This window comes from Elephas maximus, chromosome 11, assembly GCF_024166365.1.
Source record: "Elephas maximus indicus isolate mEleMax1 chromosome 11, mEleMax1 primary haplotype, whole genome shotgun sequence".
Taxonomy (NCBI): domain Eukaryota; kingdom Metazoa; phylum Chordata; class Mammalia; order Proboscidea; family Elephantidae; genus Elephas; species Elephas maximus.
The window spans coordinates 43,098,221-43,118,618 of NC_064829.1; the positions used below are offsets into that span (position 1 = coordinate 43,098,221).

Genomic DNA, 20,398 nt, shown 5'->3' on the forward strand with positions numbered 1-20,398 from the left:
CCCAGGGGTGGGGTTAAAAGGTGGAAGGAGCCAGGAGATGCCCAGGTGTGGGGAGTGAGAAGGTAGGCAGGTTCTCTTGCTCCCACCCTCCACCCCCCACCCAGGTGACCAGCCAGGACAAGGCTCTGCAAGGCCAGGGAAGGGACAGTGTAGAAGAGGTGAGCCTGAGGACCAGGAGCTGGTGCAGGTGACCTCAGAGGCTAGAAGTGATGAAGGGCAAGAAGGACAAGGGCCATGAGTAGGCAGTGGGTCTCAGCTGCATGCTGTCAGCCCTCTGTCCCTGAACTCGTGCCCCGTGATCCTAACCTGCCCAGATAGCCCTGGAGGCAGCATTTCCTCATGCCCTCAGTGGCCACTGACCACCCACGTGTGCCATCTCCAGGCTTAGCTAAGAGTGGGCACCAGGCTTAGAGGTAGTTTCATCGAGGGGGCCAAGAGGGAGGGCTTTTCTGCTGGGGCAATGTGATAATGGGGTCTGAACCTAGGCTCAGCTGGATGTGGGGGAAGCCCTCATATCAAAATGGGAATCAGGTGCCTCTGGAAACTGGGGACTGCTGGAACTGAGCCATCACACTTTAGGACCCATGTGTCCAGCATACCAGAACCAGAAATCTCCTTGATCCCCCTGGAAGTCCCGGAAGCCAACACCATATTCTGGAAACTGGGAAAGGGGACAACTCAAGAACAAGCACAGACTTGAAGCCATGTTCCTCAAGGCCTCTGGGCCTGTCTCCTCGCCCCCATAGTTGAGAGAAAATATCAGTGGGTTAATTCACACACACATACACACACACACATGCACATACACACACATCTAAGTGTGAATGCTGTGTATGCCATAAAGATTAACTATAAACATCGTCATCACTGTCCTCGCCCATTGGTGAGCTGACCATCAACTCCCAGCCACTAGCCCAGACAATTAGGGATGGCCCCAGGTACCTAGAAGCTGATCTCTAAGCCCTCTCTCATTCTCCTGCACCACTTAGTGAGTTGGTCAGGGTAGGTGGTATCTACATTGTACTGAAAAGGAAGACTGAGGCCCAGGAACTAAGGTTCAGAAACTAGGAAAAGAGGCACAGGATGAGCAGGAGCAGGAATCCCAGCCTAGTATTTACCTATAGTAGGCTCTATGCCAGAGGGGACTAGAAGGAAATAGGAGCAAAGAGTAAGTACTGCTGGGTGCTGGGACTTGAGGGCCTGGGAGCCTCCCAGACGCAGTGCTGAGGCATGGGACGAGGTGGCCCTTGGCTGAGCTTCCGAGGCCTTGTCCTGAGTGGCGTATAATGGGAAGATTGTCCGGGTTCTGAATGGCCTGTTCAGCTCTGTGGTCCTTCTGTGCAGGCAGCAGGGCGGAGGACAGGATGACCCTCTGACAGCTAGGTTTAAAGGAGCCTTGGAGTCAAGGCTGCTTTGTGAACAAGAGCTTCGGGGTTTAATTAGGGCTCCTGCATAATCGTTCCTACGGGAAGGTGTAATGTGGAGGGTCCTTGGTGATCCTGGAACTGGAATGAGGGTCTCAGGACTCTGGCTCAGGCCTGCCATCGTGGCAAGGACATGAATTTTGGGGGGCCAAAGGATGGAATTTTTTTTTTTTTTTTTTAAAGGATGGAATGTTATGGATTGGATTATGTCCCCCAAAAATGTATGTCAACTTGGCTAGGCCATGATTCCCAGTACTGTGTAACTGTTGACATCCGATGTGATTTTCCTGTGTTGTAAATCCTACCTCTATGATGTTAATGAGGAGAGATTACTCTCAGTTATGTTGATGAGGCAGGATTCAATCTTCAAGATTAGGTTGTGTCTTAAGTCAATCTCTTTTGAGATATAAGAGAAAAGCAAACAGAGAGACATGGAGACCTTATACCTCCAACAAACAAGAGCCAGGAAAATAGCATGTCCTTTGGGCCTGGGGTCCCTGCAATGAGAAGCTCCTTGACCAGGGAAGACTGATGACAAGGGCCTTCCTCCAGAGCCAACAGAGAGAAAAAAACCTTTTTTGGACTTCTAGCCTCCTAAACAAAGAGAATAAATTTCTTTGTTAAAGGCATCCACTTGTGGTATTTCTGTTACAGCAGCACTAGATAACTAAGACAGTCAGCATGTTCAAATCCACCAGCTGCTCCCTGGAAACCCCATGGGGCAGTTCTACTCTGTCCTATAGGGTCTCAATGAGTTGGAATCAACTCGGTAGCAAAGAGTTTGGTTTGGTTTTTGATAATATAAATAGTTGGCTTTAGCGTATTACTTTATGTTATGGATTGAATTGTGTCCCCCCAAATGTGTGTTAACTTGGCTACGCCATGATTCCCAGGAGTGTGTGATTATCCACAGTTTTGACATCTGATATGATTTTCCTATGCGTTGTGAATCCTACCTCCATGATGTTAATGAGGCACGATTAGAGGCAGTTTTTTTTTTTATCTTAATGAGGCAGGACTCAATCTACAAGATTAGGGTCTATATTCAATCAATCTCTTTTGATATACAAAAGAGAGAAGCAAGCAGAGAGACAGGAGGAGTTCACACCACCAAGAAAGCTGCACCAGGAGTGAAGCGCGTCCTTTAAACCTGGGGTTCCTGCATTGAGAAGATCTTAGACCAGGGAAAGACTGATGACAAGGACCTTGCCCCAAAATCTGTAGAAAGTTTTGTCCTAGGGCAGATGCCCTGAATTTGGACTCCTAGCCTCCTAGACTGTGAGAGAATAAATTTCTCTTTATTAAAGCCATCCACTTGTGGCATTTCTATTATAGAAGCATTAGATAATGAAGACACTCTAATAAACTCATTTACAACTATTAATAACTTTGTTGAGATACCTTCGGATTTTCTATGTACATGAGTGTGTAATCTATAAATAGCTTTACTTCTTTCTAATTTGTATTTCTCTGTTATTTTTAATGTTTTATTACATTGATTAGAAATGTCAGTACAGTGTTGAATAAAAGTGGTAAGAGTAGACATTCTTGCCTTGCTCCCTTATTTCTATGGGAAAAGCATTCAGTATTTGAACCATTAAGTACGATGTTAGGTGTAGGTTTTTCTTAGCTTTTTATTGGAGTAGTTAGGTCAATTTATATGCAGCATAATAACCGATATGTTTGGATGTAAATCTACCATCTTCTTGTTTCTATTAAGTCTCTCCTATACATCTAGCGGGACCCTGGTTGAGAAAGGCTACTTAGAGATTACAATATACACATTTGATTTACTACAATTTATCTTAATATAGCATTTCTTGGACAATCCAAAGCCTTTATGATACTGAATTCTATTTACCTCCTCCTCTTGTGCAATTTTTCCATGTACTTTATTCCACATGTATTTAAAACTCCACAAGGTATTTTTATTGCCTTAATCAGTTAGTACACATTTAGATTTACCCACCTACGGGTAGTCCTCGAGTTATGACATATCTGAGTTACAACGAACTGCACTTACAATAGCCCCTTTTTTTTTGTACATCTTATCATTAGTAATATGTACTACATACAGCGTTACAGTGTGTCGTTTGCTGATGTTATCATTCTCATGCCAACCCCCAAAGACAAATAAAAATCAAATTTATAAAGATACTGATAACTGGGAGTTAGAAGCTGGCAAAAAGGACACGAAAAGAGAGAGTGGGGAGAGAGCAGGCTGTCTCATTGGGGGGAGAGTAATTGGGAGTGTGTAGCAAGGTGTATATGGGTTTTTGGGTGAGAGACTGACTTAATTTGTAAACTTTCACTTAAAGCACAATAAAAATTATTAAAAAAAAAAAAAGATACTGATAACAAAAGGCAGTAATAATGAAAACCAAAAAAAATGAGGTATTCAGAACCAACTTACAAGGAATCACCAGAACAGAGCCCCGTTGTAAGCTGTGGACTGCCTGTACTTTACATTTTCCAATGCTCTTCATTCCTACATTTTGCTTCCATCTGGAAATTTTTTTCTTCTTCTTCTTTCCCTCCTCCTCCTCCTCCTCTTTCTTCTTGAATTCCCCTTAGTATTTTTTTCAGTGCAGGCCTGTTGGTAAGAACCTTTCTCAGTGTTTTCATCTGGAAATATCTTTGACTTTTCTTAGACGCATTTTCTCTTGTTACGGAATTCTAGGTTGACATATTTTCATTCAGCAATTTAAAGGTGGCATTCTGTTTTGTCTTCTGGTTTCCACTGTTTCTATTGAAGTTAGTGGATGAGAGATAATTCTCCATGACTCTTTTGTGTTTCTGTACATCTTGCAAACAGAGAAACTAATTGCCTTTCTTCTGGACTGTTGGACATTATATGGCCAATGGCCTTTGAATATAGTGATAGTGTCTCGGCTGAAGTGGAGAACAGGTATGCTTACTGCCCGTTATAAAAGACTTTGATCTACTAAGCTCAGGGATCCACTCCTGTAATTCAACCCACTGAATGTGTCACCCTGTGGGAACTGGCACACGGGAACCAGTGCAAATGCTGATATTCTGTCTACTGCAATTGCTGTTAACAAGCTCTTCTTTGTCTCTCACCTAGGAGTGTCTAGTCTTCTTCCAGCAGCCATGAATCATAGTAGGCTGACATGTCAGCTTGCAAGTAGGATAAAATCTCAGATTTTTCATAGTTCTTCACAGTTTATGTGACAAGGATGAGATACTGACAGAGACATGGCTTTCTGGAAAAGGAAGTATGAGGGCCTCACAGCCTGAATAATAGGATTTGAGGAGGAAGTCCATGGGAATTTGTAGTGAACATGTTGACCAAATTGTGTGGTCAAAGACAAGGTCATGGAAACTTCACAGACACATCCAAACTCCCTCAGGACCGAATTACTGGGCTGAGGGCTGGGGACCATGGTCTCAGGGTACATCTAGCTCAATTGGCCTGACATAGTTTATAAAGAAAATGTTCTACGTCCTACTTTGTTGAGCAGCGTCTGGGGTCTTAAAGGCTTGTGAGCAGCCATCTATGATAATCCACTGGTCCCACTCCGTCTAGAGCAATGGAGAATGAAGAAAACCAAAGACATAAGAGAAAGATTAGTCCAAAGGACTAATGGACCACAACTACCACAGCCTCCACCAGACTGAGTCTAGCACAACTAGATGGTGCCCGGCTACCATCACCAATTGCTCCGACAGGGATCACAACAGAGGGTCCTGGGCAGAGCTGGAGAAAAATGTGGAACAAAATTCAAACTCACAAAAAAAGACCAGAGTTACTGGTCTCACTGAGACTGGAAAAGCCCAAAGAGTATGGCCTCCAGACATTTTTTTAACTCAATATTGAAGTCACTCCTGAGGTTCACCCTTCAGGCGAAGATTAGACAGCACCATAAAACAAACGAGACTAAATGGACACACCAGCTCGGGGGCAAAGACAAGGGTGCAAGACAGGAAAGTCTGTAACAGGGAACCCAAGGTCAAGAGGGGGAAAGTGTAGACATGTCATGGGGTTGGCAATCAATGTCACAAAACAGTATTGTACTAATTAATGAGAAAGTAATTTGTTCTGTAAATCTTCATCTAAAGTACAATTTAAAAAAAAAAAAAACTGTATGGTCAACTGGGCAATAAATGTTTCTCTATTTTATTGCCTGTTAACGAGGAGGAATTGGGGAAGTGGTTCTAGGCCAAGTCCAGGAAGTAAGTTCAAAAAGACAGCTGCCCAAATTGTTCCCTGATCATGGATAACTTTCCTCCAAGGGGCCTTCCTCACCAATTCAGTGGTCAGCCTCAGGTTAACCTCATTGTAACTAGTATTAAGATAAATCTTGTGTGGACAGGTTTCACGGCCTTTCAGACGATAGAGACATGTATCCACACTGAGCATGAAAAGAGGGAAATCTGTGATCGCCATGGGCAGAGGCCAAGAAAATTGTTAGAATTCTGGCTGGCTTTTTTTCTTGGGTGAGGTGCCTAATGCTTAATAAAGAATGGAAACAGCTAAGCTGTCTTACTACTCAGCCCCTTCTGCAGTCTATGATGCCAATCTTCGATTACTTGGAAATAACAGTAAAAGACCTGAAAGTTTTTTTGTATTGGGTCCAAGCTCTGTGGTCTAGTTTTTGACACTACAAGTTGTCATATACAAATATATACTTTTATTAATTCAAGGAGCCCTGGTGATGCAGTGGTTAAGTGCTCAGTGCTAACCAAGAAGTCAGTGGTTCGAACTCACCAGCTGCTCTGTGGGAGAAAGATGAGCAGTCTGCTGCTGCAAATATTTACAGCTTTGGAAGCCCTATGGGGCAGCTAGCTCTACTCTGTCCTATAGAGTCACTATGAGTCAGAATCGACTCAACAGCAGTGGGTTTGGTTTGGGGTTTTTATTCCTCAACAATTTTATTTACTTTGGTATATATATATATATTTTAATGGATAATATATAGACAGATGATAAAAATAATTCAAACCTTATGAGAGTATATGCAGTAAAAAGTTTCTATTCCTCACACTTCTAGTCATCTGACTCCCAGTTCAATACCAGAATAGCACAGCATGTTTACACACAGGAAATTTAAAGACAGATAAGTAGCATTAGCGTAAGGTAGGACTCCTCAACTGTGAGGGGATGACTGTGGTATCAGAATGAAAACCAGTTAAGATATGGAGGGAATTTAAGTTTTCCATAAAACTTTCTAATATAACATCTCTGATACACAATAATTAAGTTGGGTTCACTAAAGGTTTGAGGTTATACAGCACTAATACAGTTCCTATTGAGTTCTGACTGAATACCTCCCCACACTGATTTTTCCAGTATCTAAGGTTCTGCATTAATACTATTACACATTTCTTACAATGATAAAAATTTTCCTATTGTGAATTTGTTTCAGTGAAAGACTAGAGCTTTTCTTACATAATAATTACAGCAAATATAGGAATTTTTTCCATTGTTATTGACATTGTGTAAGATGTTTATTTACATAGAAGGTTTCCCCACAATTTTCAGTTAATGTTGTCTGCCTTCTGAATTAGACTTTCATCATGAAAATTACTGTTTTCTCCCCAGTGTGTTTTTTGTTTTTTAGTGTAATACAAGAGTTGAGCATTGATTAAAGTCTTTTTCATAATCATCAATATCATTCATAGTAATTTTTTCCCAGTAAAGGTGTCTCTGGTACTAAACAAAATTGGTGTATACATTAAAGGTTTTCCCATGCTTATCACATTTATACTGTCAACCCCAGAATGGACTTTTTCATGATTAATAAAATCAGAGAGCTGGCTAAAACTTCTGCTGCAATGAACACATTGGTAAAGTGCCTCTCCAGTATGGATTCTCTGGTGTTCATTAAGATCCATGCAAGTGCTGAAGGCTTTTTCACACATATCACATTTATGTGGCTTCTCAGTGGTGTGGATTCTTTGATGGTTAACAAGATCAGAGCGTCGACTAACGTTTTTGCCACACTGATCACATGTTTATGGTTTCTCACCAGTGTGGATTCTCTCATGTAGGAAAAGAGCTGAGCACTGACTGAAAGCCTTCCCACACTCAGTACATTTATACGGTTTTTCACCAGTGTGAATTCTCTGATGTTTGGTAAGGTCTGAGTTCTGACTGAAGCTTTTGCTGCATTGTGCGCATGGATACGGTTTTTCTCCAGTGTGAATTCTCTGATGAAGAATAAGGTCAGAACTCTGACTGAAGGCTTTCTCACAACTATCACAAGGATAGGGCTTTTCCCCAGAGTGTACTCTCTGATGTTTAGTGAGGTCTGAGCTTTGACTAAAACTTTTATTGCACTGATTACATGTATAAGGTTTCTCTCCAGTGTGTATTCTTTGATGTTTAACAAGGTCTGAACGACGACTAAAACTTTTAGTACAATCACTACACGAATAGGGTTTCTCTCCAGTGTGGATTCTCTGGTGTAGAATAAGGTTTGAGCTCTGACTAAAGGTTTTCCCACATTCATCACATTCATAGGGTTTCTCACCTGTATGAATCCTGTGATGTTTAACAAGATCTGATCTTCGACTAAACATTTTACTGCACTGACTACATGGGTAAGGTTTCTCTCCAGTGTGAATTCGTTGATGATTAATAAGATCCGAAAGCCTACTGAAGGTTTTGCTACATTGATTACACCGATAGGGTTTCTCTCCAGTATGAATTCTTTGATGGAGAATAAGAACTGAGCTCTGATTAAAAGCTTTTCCACATTCACTACATTTATAGGGTTTCTCTCCAGTGTGGATTCTTCGATGTTTAATAAGGTCTGAGTTCTGACTAAAACTTTTACTACACTGATTACATGGATATGGTTTCTCTCCAGTGTGGATTCTCTGATGTAAAATAAGATCTGAGCTCTGACTGAAGGCTTTTCCACAAACATGACATTTATATGGTTTTTCACCAGTGTGAATTCTTTGATGTTTTATAACATCAGAATTCAGACTAAAATGTTTATTACACTGATTACATGTATAAGGCTTCTCTCCGGTATGGACCCTCTGGTGTTTAGCTAGGTCTGAGCGCTGGCTAAAACTTTTACGACAATGGTTACATTGATAGGGTTTTTCTCCTGTATGGATCCTCTGATGTATAATAAGATCTGAGCTCTGACTGAAGGCTTTACCACATTCATGGCATTTATAAGGTTTTTCACCAGTGTGGACTCTTTGATGTTTAATAAGATCTGAGCTCCGACTGAAACTTTTAATACACCAATTACAAGGATAGAGTTTCTCCCCAGTATGAATTCTCTGATGCAGAACCAAGGCTGAGCTTACACTAAAGGTCTTTCCACACTTATCACATTCATAGGGTTTCTTCCAATGAGTTCTTCGATGCCTAATAAGGCCTGTACTCCAAGCAAACCTTTGCCCACATTCATCACAGTTATGTTGTCTTCTTTTTAAAAGGTTCTGATTTTTTTCATTTAATTTAACCCCAAATTCATAGAATTCTCTGCACTCAGAATCCTGGGGGATATCCTCTCTGGGGTTGCCAGAACCTTCAGTCAATAGTTCACTTTTTGCTGAAATTTCCTCCTTTGAAGTTGACTCTCCAATCCTGGTTTTAGTCTCACTATCTGGAACAATAAACAAAATCCAAATAAAATGTGTTCTTCCTACTGTGAGAAAGTTTCAGGTGAAACAGATCAGTACATACTGCTATTCCAATAAAATATTATCACCATATGGGAGTGCTCCAAAACAGTGAAAATTACCCACTGAGAGGTAAACTAGAAAGAATCAACATGTAATGGATCATACTAACCAGTGATTAGGAAACTCTGACTCAGTTAGAAGCTAATACATAGGCAATTTACTAACATATATACGATAAAAATGTTAAGTGTGAAAGAATCTAGAAAACAGAAAAATTGACTGGGCTTTATCTAGCAATACGCAACTAGCTGGGCCAAAGGCATGAATGAATGAATGACCAAAAGAAAAACAAAACTCTTCAACTACTATGTATCTTCTCTCGGTTTTTAGAAATGGTAGAAAAATTGATTATTAACACCTAGTAGAGAGCATTACTGGGTTCCAAACATATTATACAATAAACACACAAAGATTAATGATCCTGGTCCATAAAGATAGCAATCACTTCAATACTGAGCTTTCATATAACTGTCTGATTTTATTGAGTGGAAAAATCCATAGGCTTCCAAAGAGATAATCAAGTTGCACACCTGAAATTTTACTATGAAAATTATGGCTTATGTTCTCATCCAGATGAAGGGCCATCCTAGCTCTGCCCAGAAATGGGTTACAGGAATGCCTTTAGGAAGAATACCCAAAAAACGGTAACAGTGATTAAATATGAAGAGAATCAGGAGTCAGACAGAGGTATGAGGAATAAACTTTTTACTGCATATCATCTGTATATATTATCCATTAAAAAATAAATATACCAAAGTAAATAATATTGTTGAATTAAGGAATTAAAAAAAAAAAAACCAAACCCATTACTGTCGATTCCAACTCACAGCGACCCTACAGGACAGGGTAGAACTGTCCCATATGGTTTCCAAGGAGCACCTGGTGGATTTGAACTACCGACCTTTTGGTTAGCAGCTGTAGCTATTAACTACTATGCCACCAGGGAATTAAGGAATAAGAGATATATATTTCTATATGACAATTCATAGTGTCAAACACTAGATCACAAAGAGCTTGAACCCACTGCAAAACTCTCAGGCCTTTCATTGTTATTTCCAAGTGATCGAAGGTTGGCATCATAGACTGCAGGAGGCACTGAGGAGTTAAGAGAGCTTAGCTGTTTCTATTGTTCTTTAATAAGCATTAGGCACCCCACCCCAAGCAAGCCAGCCAAAATTCTAGCAATTCGCCTGGTTTCTGTCCATAGTGATCACAAATTTCCCCCTTTTCATGCTAAGTGTAGACACATGTCTCTGTAACTATTGTCTGAAAGGCAGTGAAACCTTCTGTCCACACAGGATGAATCTTAATACTAGTGGTTACAATGAGGTCAACCTGAGGCTGACCACTGAATTGGCGAGGAAGGTCCCTTGGAGGAATGTTATCAACAACCAGGGAACAATCTGGGCAGCTGTCTTTTTGAACTTGGCATGCAGCCACTTCCCCAATTCCTCCTCATTAACAGACAACAGAGAAACATTTACTGCCCAGTTAACCATACAATTTGGTCAACATGTTTACTACCAATTCCCTTGGATTTCCCCCTCAAATTCTATTATTCAGTCTCTGAGGCCCTCATACTTGCTCTTCCAGAAAGCCATATCTCTCTCAGCATCATATCTTTGTCACCAAAACTGTCAAGAACTATGAAAAATCTGAGATTTTATCCTGCTTATAAACTAACAAGTTAAAAAAAAAAAACCTACTATGAATTCATGGCTGCTAGAAGACTAGAGTCTCCTAGGTGAGAGACAAAGAAGAGTTTGTTATTCACGGCAATAGCAGTAGACAGAACATCAGCATTTGTACTGGTTCCTGTGCCCCAGTTCCCACAGGGTCACATATAACAGTGGGCTGGATTACAGGAGTGGAACCTGAGCCTGGTAGATCCAAATCTTTATTATGGGCACTAAGCATGCTGTCTTAGTCATCTAGTACTGCTTTAACAGAAATACCACAAGTGGATGGCTTTAACAAAGACAAATTTATTCTCCTACAGTCTTCTAGGCTACAAGTCCAAATTCAGGGCATCAGCTCCAGGGGAAGACTTTCTCTCTCTGTCAACTCTGGAGGAAGGTCCTTGTCATCAATCTTCCCCTGGATTAGGAGCTTCTCTGCAAAGGAACCTCGGGTCCAAAAGATGCACCCTGCTCCTGGTGCTCTTTTCTTGGTGGTAAGAGGTCCCCCTGTCTCTCTGCTGGCTTCTTTCATATCTCAAAAGAGACTGGCTTCAAGGATGTCCTTTATCACCGCTCTTATTCAACATTGTGCTAGAAGTCCTAGCCAGAGCAATTAGGCTAGACAAAGAAATAAAGGGCATCCAGACTGGCAAAGAGGAAGTAAAATTATCTCTATTTGCAGATGACATGATCTTATATGCAGAAAACCCCAAGGAATCCTCCAGAAAACTACTGAAACTAATAGAAGAGTTTGGAAGAGTCTCAGGTTATAAGATAAACATACAAAAATCACTTGGATTCCTCTACATCAACAAAAAGAACATCGAAGAGGAAATCACCAAATCAATACCATTCACAGTAGCCCCCAAGAAGATAAAATACTTAGGAATAAATCTTACCAAGGATGTAAAAGACCTATACAAAGAAAACTACAAAGCTCTACTACAAGAAATTAAAAAGGACATACTTAAGTGGAAAAACATACCTTGCTCATGGATAGGAAGACTTAACATAGTAAAAATGTCTATTCTACCAAAAGCCATCTATACATACAATGCACTTCCGATCCAAATTCCAATGTCATTTTTTAAGGTGATAGAGAAACAAATCACCAACTTCATATGGAAAGGAAAGAAGCCTCTGATAAGCAAAGCATTACTGAAAAAGAAGAAGAAAGTGGGAGGCCTCACTCTACCTGATTTCAGAACCTATTATACAGCCACAGTAGTCAAAACAGCCTGGTACTGGTACAACAACAGGCACATAGACCAATGGAACAGAATTGAGAACCCAGACATAAATCCATCCACATATGAGCAGCTGATATTTGACAAAGGCCCAGTGTCAGATAATTGGGGAAAAGATAGTCTTTTAAACAAATGGTGCTGGCATAACTGGATATCCATTTGCAAAAAAATGAAACAGGACCCATACCTCACACCATGCACAAAAACTAACTCCAAGTGGATCAAAGACCTAAACATAAAGACTAAAACGATAAAGATCATGGAAGAAAAAACAGGGACAACCTTAGGAGCCCTAATAAAAGGCATAAACAGAATACAAAACATTATCAAAAACGACGAAGAGAAACCAGATAACTGGGAGCTCCTAAAAATCAAACACCTATGCTCATCTAAAGACTTCACCAAAAGAGTAAAAAGACCACCTACAGACTGGGAAAGAATTTTCAGCTATGACATTTCTGACCAGCGCCTGATCTCTAAAATCTATATGATTCTGTCAAAACTCAACTACAAAAAGACAAACAACCCAATCAAGAAGTGGGCAAAGGATATGAACACACACTTCACTAAAGAAGATATTCAGGCAGCTAACAGATACATGAGAAAATGCTCTCGATCATTAGCCATTAGAGAAATGCAAATTAAAACTACGATGAGATTCCATCTCACTCCAACAAGGCTGGCATTAATCCAAAAAACACAAAATAATAAATGTTGGAGAGGCTGTGGAGAGATTGGAACTCTTATACACTGCTGGTGGGAATGTAAAATGGTACAACCACTTTGGAAATCTATCTGGCGTTATCTTAAACAGTTAGAAATAGAACTACCATACAATCCAGAAATCCCACTCCTCGGAATATACCCTAGAGAAACAAGAGCCTTCACACAAACAGATATATGCACACCCATGTTTATTGCAGCTCTGTTTACAATAGCAAAAAGCTGGAAGCAACCAAGGTGTCCATCAACGGATGAATGGTTAAATAAATTGTGGTATATCCACACAATGTAATACTACGCATCGATAAAGAACAGTGACGAATCTGTGAAACATTTCATAACATGGAGGAACCTGGAAGGCATTATGCTGAGTGAAATTAGTCAGAGGCAAAAGGACAAATATTGTATAAGACCACTATTACAAGATCTTGAGAAATAGTATAAGCTGAGAAGAACACATACTTTTGTGGTTACGAGCGGGGGGAGGGAGGGAGGGTGGGAGAGGGTTTTTTACTGATTAATTAGTAGATAAGAACTGATTTAAGTGAAGGGAAGGACAATACTCAATACATGGAAGGTCAGCTCAACTGGACTGGACCAAAAGCAAAGAAGTTTCCAGGATAAACTGAATGCTTCAAAGGTCAGCGGAGCAAGGGCGGGGGTTTGGGGACCATGGTTTAAGGGGACTTCTAAGTCAATTGGCAAAATAATTCTATTATGAAAACATTCTGCATCCCACTTTGAAATGTGGCGTCTGGGGTCTTAAATGCTAACAAGCGGCCATCTAAGATGCACCAATTGGTCTCAACCCACCTGGATCAAAGGAGAATGAAGAACACCAAGGTCACACGATAACTAAGAGCCCAAGAGACAGAAAGGGCCACATGAACCAGAGACCTACATCATCCTGAGACCAGAAGAACTAGTTGGTGCCCGGCCACAATCGATGACTGCCCTGACAGGGAGCACAACAGAGAACCCCTGAAGGAGTTGGAGATCAGTGGGATGCAGACCCCAAATTCTCATAAAAAGACCAGACTTAATGGTCTGACTGAGACTAGAGGAATTCCGGCGGTCATGGTCCCCAAACCTTCTGCTGGCACAGGACAGGAACCATCCCCGAAGACAACTCATCAGACATGAAAGGGACTGGACAGTGGGTAGGAGAGAGATGCTGATGAAGAGTGAGCTAATTATATCAGGTGGACACTTGAGACTGTGTTGGCATCTCCTGTCTGGAGGGGGGATGGGAGGATAGAGTGAGTTGGAAGCTGGCAAAATTGTCACGAAAGGAGAGACTGGAAGCGCTGACTCATTAGGGGGAGAGCAAGTGGGAGTACGGAGTAAAGTGTATATAAACTTATATGTGACAATCTGACTTGATTTGTAAACGTTCACTTGAAGCTCAATAAAAGTTAATAAAAAAAAAAAGAGACTGGCTTAAGATACTATTTAATCTTGTAGATCTCATCAATATAACTGCCACTAATCATTATATCATAGTGACAGGATTTACAACAAATAGGGAAATCATATCAGATGACAAAATGGTAGCCAATCATACAATACTGGGAATCATGACCTAGCCAAGTTGACATGTATTTTGGGGGGACATACACAATTCAATCCATGACACATGCCTATTCTCTGCTTCAATGGAGACACTATCAATGTATTCAAAGGTTGCTGGCCATATACTGTTCTTGAAAAAATAGTCCAGAAGAAAGACAATCAGTGCCTCTGTTTGCAAGATGTACAGAAACACAAAAGTGTCTTATCTCTCACCCACTAACTTCAATAGAAACAATGGAAACCAGAAGAACAGAATGCCATCCTTAAATGCTGAAAAAAAATGTGTCAGCCTAGAATTCCACAATAAGAGAAAATACCTCTAGAAAAGTCAAAATAAAGATATTTCCAGATAAACAAAAACAGAGAAAGGTTCTTACCAGCACTGAAAAAAAAAAAAATACTAAGGGGAATTTAAAAAGAAGAAAAAAAAATCCCAGATGGAAGCAAGGTAAAGTAGGAATGAAGAGCACTGGAAAAAGTAAAAGTAGAGGTAGTCTCCAGCTTACAATGGGGTTCTCTTCCCAGACTCCATTGTAAGTCAGTACTGACTTATGTCGAATACTTTTTTTTTTTTAGTTTTCTTGATTATTGCCTTTATAAATTTATAAATCCGATTTTTGTCTTTGGGGGTTGGCATGAGAATGATAACATCAGCAAAATACTTGCACTGCAACATTGTATGTAGTACATATTACCAATGATCAGATGTACAAAAAAAAGGACGATTGTAAGTGCAGTTCATCATAACTCAAATATGTCATAAGTTGGAGACAACCTGTATGTGGGTAAATCTAAAAGTGTACTAGCTGATTAAGGCAATACAAATATGTTGTAGAGTTTAAAATATATGTGGAATTAAAATACACGGAAAAATAGTAAAAGAGGGGGAGGTAAACAGAATTAAAATATCATAAAGCCCTTGCATTGTTCAAGAAATACTAAATTAAGATAAATTGTAATAAGTCAAATGTGTATACTGTAATCTCTAATGCAGCCTTTCTCAACCAGGGTCCCACTAGATGTATAGGAGAGACACTAATATAAATAAGAAGATGGTAGATTTACATCCAAATGTATCAATTATTATGCTACATGTAAATTGACCTAACTACTCCAATTAAAAGCTAAGAAAAATCTAGACTAACATCACACTTAATGGTCAAGTACCGAATGCTTTTCCCCTAGAACTATGGGAACAAGGAAAGGATGTCTAGTCTAACCACGTTTATTCAACATTGTACTGACATTTCCAGTAAATATAATAAAGCACAAAAAATAACAGAGACATACAAATTAAAGAGAAAAAAGTAAAACTATAAACTACACAATCATGTACATAGAAAATCCTAAGGTATCTCAAAAAAGCTATTAATACTTGTAAGTGAATTTATGAGAGTAATATACTAAAACCAACTATTTCTATGTATTACCAATGAACAATCAGAAATTGAAATTTTTTTCAATTGAACCAAAAAAACAGAATACTTAAAAATAAATTCAACAAAATATGTGTATAATTTATATAATGAAAACTACAAAATGTTGCTGAGAAATTAAAGACCTAATAAGAAATATATACCACATTTATAAATAAGTTTTAAAATTGTTAAGATGGTAATTCTCCCCCAAATTGACCTATAGATTCAATGCAAACCCAATCAAAATCCCAGCAGGCTTTTTTTGTAGAAATCATCAATTGATTCTAAACCTTGAGTCTATACCTTGAGCCTAAATTTTGAAAAAGAAGAACAAAATTAGAGAAGTTACGCTATCTAATTTCAAGTTTTATTATAAAACTATAGCAATCAAAGCAGTGTGGTATTGGCATAAGGACAAATATATTCATTTATAGCACAGAACAGACTCCAGAAAGACATTCAAAGATATATGGACAACTGATCTTCGACAAGGGTGCCCATATAATTCAGTGATGAAAGGAAAGGACAGACTTTTCAACAAAAAGTATTGAAACTGGATATTGATAATGACAAAAACCAACCATGACTCTTCATTCATACTATACACAAAAATTAACTAGAAATGTAACATAAACCTACAGATAAAACTTGTAGAAGAAAGCATAGATGATCATCTTCATGGTGTGGAGGGAGGCAAGGATTTTAGATAGAACACCAAAAGCCTGAATCATATAAACTAATAAACCTTGTCAAAATTACAAACTTCTGCTCCTCAAAAAATATTACTAAGAAAAAAAGAGTCAAGCCAAATTACGGGAGAAAATATGTACAAAACATATATGGATGACAATGGGCTTGAAACCAGAATTTATAAAGAATTTGTACAACTCAAAAATAAGACAAAAATCAATAAAAAGAACAAAACTCTGAGAGACAGTTCACAAAAAAGTTATATGAACGGTCAGTAAGCACATGACAAAATGTTCAACATCACTAGTAATCAGGGAAATGCAAATTAAACCACAAGAGGATACTGGTAAATACCCATTACTCATAGCAACCCTATAGGACAGAGTAGAACTGCCCCACAGGATTTCCAAGGAGCAGCTGGTGGATTCGAACTGCCAACTTTTGGTTAGCAGCCGAGCTCTTAACCACTGCACAACCACAGCTCCAAATACCCATCAGAATGGCTAAAATTACAAAGGCTGACAATACCAGGTGTTGACAAGGATGTAGATGTGAAACTCTCATACACTGCTGATAGAAATGCAAAATGGTACAGCCATTTTTTAAAATTCTGGTAGCTTTTCACAACGTTAACGCACGCTTAGCATATGACCCAGCAATTCTAAGTATTCACCCAAGAGGAATGAAAACGTATGCCCACATCTATCTCTAGATGTTGGACTGTAGGTTATTTTTTTTTTTTCATGCTTTTCTGTATTTTATAAATGGCCTATTGTATATTTGTAATTATTCTATAACAAAAAGTGTTATTTTACATACAATCCCAGAGACAAATGAATGCAGTCTGTGTATTAACTTATGCAAAACTACAAGGAGGAGGCCCAATACTGCAAACATTCTCAGGGACAATGAGAAGTAGATGCCTCCGAACAGACTCTTAAGGAAGGCTAAATTCTAAGTGCAGGAGGGAACTGAATCATCTCTTCCAAATGCAGAAGAGAGAACTAAAGAAAATAAAGACACTCCAAAGCTAGAAGAAGCAGAAGATCTAGAGTGAAAGAAAGGAAAAAAGAAAGGTGAATTTCACAAACAAAACAACAGCAATGGGAAGACAATAACCAACAATAATTAAAATATGATGTGGATATGAGACCCCACAGAACATCTTAACAAAGTCGGGATCAAAATTACCAGAGTAAAAATAACATTGGCTACTATTTGTAAAGGAGTCCTTGGGTGGTGAAAATGGTTAAGCAAGGTTGATGGCTAGAACCCACCCAGAGACTATAAAGAATTTATACAAGCTATGTCTGTTTTTTTTTTTTTATGTCTGTACTCGGACACCCTGGTGGCACAGTGGTTAAGTGCTACGGCTGCTTACCAAGAGGTCGGCAGTTCGAATCCACCAGGCACTCCTTGGAAACTACTGGGCAGTTCTACTCTGTCCTATAGGGTCGCTATGGGTCAGAATTGACTCGACAGCAGTGGGTTTGGGTATGTCTGTACTCAGAGCTTTACATACAGGATTGCATTTAGTGCTTGTTATGTAGTAAATGTTACAGTAGTAATGATCTCCAGTAAATCCTGCCTCCCGATATCCATATGCTTGTGTAATCTCCCATAATAACTCTGGGGCTCGTCATGTGACCTGCTTTGCTCAATGGAACATGAGCAAATGGAACACTAACATAGATTTGAAAAAGTTCTTGTGTACTGAAAGGCTTACAACCTCTCTACTTTTGAAACCTGGCTGCCCTGTTAAAAATTTCAGCTAGATTCTAAAAACACATAGCCAGCAGACAGCCAGACATGTGGTTGAGACCATGTTAGACTATAGCCCCAGTTGAGCCGCTGGACTGACTGAGTGATTCCAGACAAGACCAGGAGAAAAAACCTGCCCAACTGAACCCTGCCCAAGTTGATGAACTACAGAATCATGAGAACACAAAATGGTTTTAAAATTCCTGTTGTTTTTGGTTACTACGTTTGGGGTACATTGTTATGGAGTAATAGGTAATTGGCACAATCCTCAAAATAAACTCTAAGGTATGAATTATTATATAGAGTTTATGGGTTGGGAAACAGAACAGTAAAAAATTCAAGAAACCTAGGTCATGCAGCTAGCTAGTAAGTGATAAAGGTAGTATTTGAATCCAGGTTGTCAGACTTCAACACTTTTAACTACACCACTATAAGAGATGAGAAAGATGACTTGAAGAATTAAAGATGACTTAAAAGGGAAATACCAAACACTGACAGAGTGGGACTAAGGCAACTAAAGGGAAAAAATGGATGACTCTGGGGTCTTAAAAGAGGAGGGGTGGCTCTGTCAGGATCTGATTGCCAGAATTCACAGCAGAATGACTCATCTTGGATCATTAAAGAGATGGTATTGCTGAAGAGTGTGAATGTGGGCAATGAGTATGACTAGCACTTGGACACAGGAATAAGCAAAGGTAGTGAACCTCCTCACCTGAAGCCACTATGAAAGATATAATACATTGTTTCTCACCTGACAGAAGGTGGTGGTCTCGAGATTCATAATTGAACTGGCTCTCCATGGGCTGCAACTGGACACTTGACACCTCAGGGATCAACTGTAGAATTACCATTTCCTCAGTAAATCGCTCTTATCCACGTAGGAGTCTGAGACCTGGAGGAGACTGGAGATGCAATTTCTGAGACTAGACCACCAGAAACATTCTCCACATATAAAAGAAGGGAAGGAGAAAACAAAACCTCACTGAATCTCCAAGTGCCTTTCTCTCAAAATGTATGTTTCCTCCCCCATCATCGAGGAGTCAGGCATTATCCCTGCTGGACACACATTCTCCATCCCAAGTCTAGAGATCTTCAAACATAACTGCAACAAATGCTACCAAAATAAGCACATAAATGGAACGTTACGGCAGGGAAGGGAACGTTAAGAATTTTGTCCTACCGTTAATACCGCTGCCCTCCCCATACAGAAACGACACTAACTGATCCACCATCGTGACCTCTTTCTTTTCTTCCTTCCGTACCTCCGACACTTACAAACTCAGGTTGCTCGTCGCGGGTATGGTCGGCAGATCTGCGGGCATTCCTCCACGCCCCCTGAGTCCACCCGCCCCCATGGCTTTTGGTGTTAGTTCAGTTGTGCCCAAGGCCTAGCAAGGGCTGACCAGGCACCAACAGAACCACCGGCCAGACCGCCGTGTCCAGGAGCCCGGCTCAGGAGGGACCCCGGCGGCCTCGACTCTCCATAAACTCAGGAATTCGCAAACTGCCTCCCGGCTGCGCTGCGCAGCCGCCCGGGAAGCGACCCCTGTACCCCGCCTTCGGTGAGCCGACATACCTGCATCTCGACGAGTTCTCCGGCTCCAGGTCAAGCACCACAGCTGGAGAGCCAGCCATCACCTGCCTGTTCTATCTAGGACCTAGAAGGTTTGCTGAGCTCTAGGGCTCGTTTTCTGGTTTGGCTTCTACAAGTGCGCACGCTCGGGGATGGTGGTGAGGGAGGTGAAGGCTCCAGGAATTAACCCTTAAGAATCCGCGTAGTTGGTCTCGCCAGAGCCTTAGAAAAAAAAAACCTCGCTGCAGTCGAGTCGGTTCCGACTCTTACCGACCCTATAGGACACAGTAGAACTGCCCCCACAGAGTTTCCAACCATCGCCTGGTGGATTCAAACTGCTGACCTTTTGGTTAGCAGCCATACCTCTTAACCACTAGGCCACCAGGATTTCCTTAGCAAGTGGCAACTTGGCCAGTGATAGAGCCCTTGCTACTTTATCTGCCGGGTCCTGAGGTGAAGCTCTGTGGGGCAGGATAGTTTTTCTGACTACTGTCATGAATCTCTCATTACTTATCATCTTTTTAAACCCAACCCCCCATTAAAAAAGAAAAAAAAATCCGAGTCGCAGACGTACTTTCATTCTAACCTTTTTCGTGTCCTGTTTTCCGCCTAGAACAGTGGTGTGCATCAGAATCACCTG

The 20,398-nt window shown here is 40.3% G+C and overlaps 1 protein-coding gene across 12 annotated transcripts; it reads right to left on the bottom strand.

The window, feature by feature from the left end:
• Positions 1-4,267: 4,267 nt before the first annotated feature.
• Positions 4,268-19,873, bottom strand: LOC126086345 (zinc finger protein 271-like). 12 transcript variants are annotated; one of them, XM_049902525.1, is made up of 3 exons: positions 19,762-19,873; positions 18,937-19,087; positions 4,268-9,016 (listed from the first exon to the last, which is right to left on the bottom strand). In XM_049902525.1, the coding sequence occupies exons 2-3, from the start codon at positions 19,034-19,036 to the stop codon at positions 7,401-7,403; spliced, it is 1,716 nt and encodes a 571-aa protein (XP_049758482.1). In that variant the 5' UTR covers positions 19,037-19,087; positions 19,762-19,873; the 3' UTR covers positions 4,268-7,400. The 12 variants fall into 12 exon arrangements, with proteins under 12 accessions (XP_049758482.1, XP_049758481.1, XP_049758483.1 ...); XM_049902524.1 differs by having other exon boundaries at positions 18,937-19,127; XM_049902526.1 differs by lacking the exon at positions 19,762-19,873 and adding an exon at positions 19,461-19,708 and having other exon boundaries at positions 18,937-19,077.
• Positions 19,874-20,398: the final 525 nt, after the last annotated feature.

Bases quoted from the DNA above. Each gene is read 5' to 3' on its own strand.
- LOC126086345 (XM_049902525.1), bottom strand. From the start codon at position 19,036: ATGGTAATTCTACAGTTGATCCCTGAGGTGTCAAGTGTCCAGTTGCAG. The intron at 9,017-18,936 runs GTGAGAAACAAT...TTATTGTTCCAG, and splicing joins AGACCACCACCTTCTGTCAG to ATAGTGAGACTAAAACCAGG.